Source organism: Chenopodium album, chromosome 18 (assembly GCF_948465745.1).
Source record: "Chenopodium album chromosome 18, dcCheAlbu1.1, whole genome shotgun sequence".
Lineage (NCBI taxonomy): Eukaryota > Viridiplantae > Streptophyta > Magnoliopsida > Caryophyllales > Amaranthaceae > Chenopodium > Chenopodium album.
This window is the reverse complement of record NC_137851.1, coordinates 30,610,314-30,613,864: the sequence shown is the minus strand read 5'-3', so window position 1 is coordinate 30,613,864 and position 3,551 is coordinate 30,610,314. Positions and strand designations below refer to the sequence as shown.

The following is a 3,551-nucleotide window of genomic DNA, read 5'->3' as shown; positions in this document are numbered from 1 at the left end:
GGTGATAAAGAGTATATGCCTGGTTGTTCTTTGGAAAACGTACCTTTTGTTGGATTGATATTTGATACTCTTGAAGATGGTATTGCCTTTTATTACAAATATGCTAATGAGTATGGATTTAAAGTCCGTTCTAGTACTACTAAAGTACAAAAGAATAAGGATGATCCTATTAGTAAAGGAGTTAATGTAATTAAATATTTATTATGTAGCAAAGAAGGGTATGTGACAAATAACAAAAAATCTGGTAAACAAGTTGAAGGTGCATGTTTAAAGAGAAAGACTGTGAAGAGAGTTGGATGTCCCGCTAAGATAAAATTTAGGTTTTGTACTGGTGGTTTATTGTTTTTATGAGTCTCATTCTCACCCTTTTTGTACACCTATTACTAGGGAGGTTACTAAACATGAAGTTGGTTTAAATTTTTCTCATAAGAAGTTTATTTTTGACAACTCAAAGTTAAATATAGGGGTTGTTATGTCTTATAGGATCATGAAAGAACTTTGTAGTGGGTTTCAAAATGTGAGGGGCAGTAAAAATGATTTCAAAAATTTTTCTAGGGACTTGAAAATTTATATCTCTAATGCTGATGGTGCAATGTTTATTCAAAACCTTGAACAAAAAGTGAAAAACAGTAAAGGGGGTTATTATTTTGATTACTGTGTTGATGAAAGCAGGCACTTGACTCGTGTTTTTTGGGCTGATGCTACTGGTAGAAGAGATTATCAATTGTTTGGGGATTCTCTATCTTTTGATTCTACCTATGATACAAATAAATATTCACTGGTTTTTTGTCCTTTTACTGGAGTTGATAATCATAAGAGATGTGTTACATTTTATGCTGCTTTATTATCTAAAGAAGATATAGAATCTTTTGTGTGGCTATTTCAAACTTTTTTAAAGTGTATGGGAAGAGAACCCTCTTGTATAATCACTGATCAAGACCCTACAATGGGTATTGCCATACAAAAGGTTTTTACCAAGACTAAACACAAGTTATGTATGTGGCACATAATGAGGAAGGTACCTGAAAAGGTTGGAACTCAGTTTTGTAATGAAACCGACTTCTTGAAAAAGCTAAGTGCAGTAGTTTGGGATAGAGAAATTGATCCCCATGTATTGGTTGATGGCTGGAACAGTGTTATGGAGGAATTAGGTCTTGTTAATCATGATTGATTTGCATACATGTTCAAGATTAAACATCTTTGGATCCCTACATATTTTAGGGACTTATTTATGGGTGGCTTACTGCGTTCCACTTCTAGGTCTGAAGGTGAAAGCAGTTTCTTTTGTAATTTTACAAACCCCCATGTGACCTGTGTTAAATTCTTTGTTCGTTATGAAACTGCTCTTGATGCTCAAAGGCATGAACATGAGGAGTTGAACAGGCTTAATAAATCTGAGCCTCAATTGGTTACTCATTTACATTTGGAAAAGCACGCTGCTGTTGTTTATACTCGTGCCATATTTTATGATTTTCAAGAAGAATGCCAGGGACCCTGTTTCTCATGTGGTGTTGAAAGTTGTAGTTCTCTGTATGGAGATGATGTGGAGTTTTCAGTTATTGTTGATCATGAGAAAAGGAAAAACTTTGATGTAAATTTTGACTTGGCTACATATGAGTCAAGTTGTACATGTAAAATGTTTGAGAGTCAAGGCATCTTATGTAGACACATTCTGTTCATTATGAAAGGCAAGAGTATACGTGAAATTCCTGATCCTTATATCTTGAATCGTTGGAGAAAAGATGTGCTTAAGAAAGCTTCTGCCATAAATGATGTTGTGGATGATGCTTCTAAGTATGAAAAGAAGAAGCAATTGGTGAGTGATGTATGCTCCAAGATCTTCAGTTGTGTGAGTTTATCTGACCAATCTGAGGTTGATTTATTTGAGCTTATTAGGACATTATCTTCATTTGAGGAGCAGATGATGACAAAGAATAATCCTGAAAATGCAGCTACTTCAAAAGAGGTGAAAGATGCTGATATATAGGTTTTGGTTGGGTCAAATGAAGTAGATTTAAACATCTTACCTCCAAATCAGTGTCTTAATAAAGGTTCTGCCAGAAGTTTAAAGCGGTTGAAGAGTGCAAAAGAAATAGCTTCTGAAGAAAATTCCAAAAAGGGCAGAACCTGTAGAGCTTGTGGGCAATCTGGTGTTTCACATGACAGTAGAAACTGTCCAAATAAGTAGTTCTTCACGTATTTTACTTTAAAATGTGTTCCATTTACTTTAATCTTTTATTTATTTACTTTAACATTTAAATTGGTTTACTTTTTATTTTTGTGCAGGTATTATTATACTTGGTACTTTTTTTTTGGTATATTACCTTTGTATTTTTCCTATTTACTTTAAGTTGTAAATTGTTTACTTTACATTGCAATTTATTTACTTTAATTTGTCATTGATTTCTGATGTTTATTTTTGTGCAGTTATTATAATACTAGGAAATTTGAAGATGTTTTGGAAGATCAAGATCAAGATTTAATGAACAAATAATTTTTTTTTTATTTTTATTATTCTAATTTTTTTATATTTACTCTAAGTAGTTGTACTACATAATTAAAGTTCATTTTATTTACTTTTAGCTATTATACATTAACTTTATGAAATAATTCATTTACTTTTATGATATTTTATATCGTATGAATTGTTTGATTTATGTAATGTCCTTATTTAAAAAATTGAAGATAATATTGTGTATTACTCCCTTAGTCCTAGAGTATTTGAGACCCGAACTCGAACATGAATTGACGTGTAGATGACTCGACCTAAATGTAACCCATTAATTATTGACTTGCTGACTTGAACTTAATAATGATTTGACTTGGAAATTAAATGATTCAACTTGATTATAACCTGAAAATTATTGAATTGAACCAAACCGGACTAAAACTTGAGAATGACCTAATTCTAACCCGATAATTGTTGACTTGAACCAAAGCCGACTCAAACCCGAGAATGACCCTAACCCATTTTAACCCGTGAAAACCCGAATTAAACCCAACCTACTATTCACCTGACTCGAATATAACCAACCCGACCTGTTATTAAACCGAGCTAAACCCGACCCAAACCTCATAAGATGTAAAGCCTGATGTAACCTGACTCAAGCATGACCCAATCCGAATTTGACCCACATAGGTTACGGTATTAACTCCAGTTGATTTGACACGAGTGGACCTGACACATTCTTACTCGACCCAAACCCGAACCGTACTTACTAAAATAGTGTTGTGCATGACCACCCAATAAACAATATTTTAGAAATTTGTACTTTTTTTACTTTAAACAAGCATTGACCTACCACCTCCACAACCACCTCACAACCACTTTCACAACCACCTCCACTTCCACAATCACCTCACAAAGACTTTATTATTTAATATTTCATTTACTTTTAACTTCATTCTTTTTACTTTAACACTAATTCCCTTTACTTAAAATCGAACATCATGTTTTTTATTTGAATTTTTTTTTTCTTTTTTTACTTGATTTTTTTTGCCATCTGCACCTCTACTTTCATTCTTTTTTTACTTTAATGATAATTAGTTTA

The 3,551-nt window shown here is 32.7% G+C and overlaps 2 protein-coding genes across 2 annotated transcripts; both read left to right on the top strand.

Moving 5' to 3' along the window:
• Nucleotides 1-487: 487 nt before the first annotated feature.
• Nucleotides 488-1,171, top strand: LOC145592055 (protein FAR1-RELATED SEQUENCE 5-like). Its single transcript, XM_081648521.1, has one exon. The coding sequence runs from the start codon at nucleotides 488-490 to the stop codon at nucleotides 1,169-1,171; it is 684 nt and encodes a 227-aa protein (XP_081504647.1).
• A 60-nt stretch (nucleotides 1,172-1,231) lies between these two features.
• Nucleotides 1,232-2,494, top strand: LOC145592054 (protein FAR1-RELATED SEQUENCE 9-like). Its single transcript, XM_081648520.1, has 4 exons — nucleotides 1,232-1,966; nucleotides 2,039-2,184; nucleotides 2,287-2,301; nucleotides 2,428-2,494. The coding sequence occupies exons 1-4, from the start codon at nucleotides 1,232-1,234 to the stop codon at nucleotides 2,492-2,494; spliced, it is 963 nt and encodes a 320-aa protein (XP_081504646.1).
• Nucleotides 2,495-3,551: the final 1,057 nt, after the last annotated feature.